This window comes from Cynara cardunculus (assembly GCF_001531365.2).
Source record: "Cynara cardunculus var. scolymus isolate 2C chromosome LG 5, CcrdV1, whole genome shotgun sequence".
In the NCBI taxonomy this organism is placed as follows: Eukaryota; Viridiplantae; Streptophyta; class Magnoliopsida; order Asterales; family Asteraceae; genus Cynara; species Cynara cardunculus.
The window spans coordinates 2,169,321-2,171,837 of NC_037532.1; the positions used below are offsets into that span (position 1 = coordinate 2,169,321).

The following is a 2,517-nucleotide window of genomic DNA, read 5'->3' on the forward strand; positions in this document are numbered from 1 at the left end:
TCAATTTAAGTAACAAACAGAGTAATTTTTTCACGAAACCTTAACGATATTTCAATATTTTATAATTTTTTAAAAAATGTACTTGCTCAAATTATTTTTCATGTACTCTGCTTTTTGAGAGAGAGAAAGAAGGGGAAACTTAYTAAAATAGTCAATATTTTTAATTAAATTCACTTTTTAGTCATTTTTTGAACCAAATTTTTATTTTAGCCAGAGTTTACGTAAATGTCTTATATGTTTTCRTAAAGCCTATTTCAAGACTAAAAAATTTTCTGTCAGAATGGGTTTCTTACATAAATTTGCGTATTTTTTTAAATTTAATTACAAGCTTTACGTAAATGCATAAGGCGTTTTATGTAAAATTCTGGCTAAAATAAGAATTATTTTTAAAAAATGGCTAAAAAGTGAAGTCGGTTAGAAATAATTGACTATTTTGGTCAATTCTTTGGGTGAATCGACATTACTTATTATTTAAGGGGGGTTAAATGAAAATATATTTAGGGCATTTCTGTCATTTGAGATGCCTTCCGGTTTTATCTGTAATTTTGAGCAAAACCAGGGGCAATAGGTTAATCATTTCCCTATATAAACAACCCACCGCATCCTACACTCCCCMACACCTTTTTCTCTTATCTTTTTCTCTCTTTCCTCCCCCCCCACCCCCTCCCCTCCTCCGCTGCCCACCTCCCTCTTCCGCCGTTCTCCGCCGTGCTCCGATTTGGTAGCAGATCCACTTGATTCTCGGTTATATTTTTCTCTTTCTGATCCGAAAATTTCCAAAAAATTTATGGTGGTAAATTACGATTTTACCCCTGGATTTCTTATTCGCTTGTTCTTTTTCAATCCGTCAATTTGGGGGTATTTTCGGAAAGTTCGGATACGGTAGTTGCTGACGTGGCTGACGCTCATGCAAGCTACAATGAGCCACACGCCCAGACAATTGACTCCCTTGGCTTCAAATAAGCCAAAAAAGAGAGAGGAAACGTTTGACTTTCTCAAGCCGTCAACAATAATACCCAAGTTAGCCAAGCCGATCATACCCCGAGCCACGCCTCCGATCAGAGCTTCCAAGCCTGTTCGACCTCCGGCTGATAATAAACTCCTGGCTGGCTACCTGGCTCATGAGTTCCTCACCAAAGGCACGCTGTTTGGTCAGCCGTGGGATCCGGCTCGCGCTGATGCACTGCCTGTTTCTGCCGCGGCTCATTCAGCCGATCTTAGAAAGCCGATGAAACAACCATCTGTTACCCAAAAGGGAAAGACGTCCGAGCCGAAGCCGGGTGAGAAAAGAAAGTTTGAAAGCTACGCCGAGGTTTCGGCTCTTCTGAAGGCCAAAAATGGAGCCCATATACCCGGCATTGTCAACCCGACCCAACTGGCCCGGTTTTTACATCTTCAATGATAATTAATTAACTATTATATAATTACGAATTTGCCCTTGCTTTAGAATGTTGTACCGTACAAATTGGCAATGCTTATAAACTGTTGTAGTGACGGGGATGTTTGCAAATTTTATTGTTAAAATTATAATAATTAATTTTGTAGTTTTATTCTAATTTATCTTGTTTTTTATTCTAATTTATCTTGTTTTTACCATTTAAATAATCATATTTAAATCCCAAGAAAATGATTTTGAAGAACAAATATAAAATTAGGGTTTTAGATTTATTTAAGGGTTGTTTGGAAATTGATGAATGGTTTGGTACAGAATGATTAAGTGGTCAAAATAATTAAGAGGCTATCATGATATAATGCAAAATGAAATATAATTGTTTGATAATTGTGTACAATGAAATTAGGGCTCTTAATAGTTAAGGGAGATTCATGATACAAAATTATTTASAGGGTTTTAAAACCATTAAGAAGCAGATTTTTTTTGTCAAACAAGATTCACCTCTTAACGATACAGAGGTTGCCTCTTAATGGAACTATCAAGAGGTAAACAAACAACCCTTTTATGGATAGACGTAAACCAGACCCCATTTGAAAACCTATAAAATTTTGATAATCTTGAAAACCAATGTATCATGTGTTATTTCACACGATCGACGACTTAAATTTAGTGTGTTGATTAACATATAATTGTTTCAAAATGTGTTTTGTTTTGTATATATTTGTTTCATAATGTAAGTATTTTCATATGTGTTTATGAACAAAAATACAGCAAAAATTTTTCATATTATGAACTGAATACATATAAAACAAGGGAAAAGTACAACAAAACTAATAAACTTTCTTGTTTAAAATGATTAAGTCCTTGGACTTTTTTTGGAACAAATAAGTCCTTGAACATTCCAAAACATGTTAAATAAGTCATTGGACAATTTTTTGGAACAAATAAGTCCTTGGACATTCCAAAACATGTTAAATAAGTCCTTGGACAATTTTTTGGAACAAATAAGTCCTTGGACATTCCAAAATATGTTAAATAAGTCCTTAGACATTCCAAAAAATGTTAAATAAGTCATTGGACAATTTTTGGAACAAATAAGTCCTTGAACAATCCAAAACATGTTA

General features: G+C 34.3%; 1 protein-coding gene across 1 annotated transcript; it reads left to right on the forward strand.

Annotated features, from left to right (window-relative positions):
• Nucleotides 1-625: 625 nt before the first annotated feature.
• LOC112513524 lies at nucleotides 626-1,510 on the forward strand. The gene has a single exon (XM_025119812.1). The coding sequence runs from the start codon at nucleotides 908-910 to the stop codon at nucleotides 1,400-1,402; it is 495 nt and encodes a 164-aa protein (XP_024975580.1). The 5' UTR covers nucleotides 626-907; the 3' UTR covers nucleotides 1,403-1,510.
• Nucleotides 1,511-2,517: the final 1,007 nt, after the last annotated feature.

What these genes read in the sequence shown, in the direction of transcription:
- LOC112513524 (XM_025119812.1), top strand. Translation starts at nt 908, where the DNA reads ATGCAAGCTACAATGAGCCACACGCCCAGACAATTGACTCCCTTGGCT.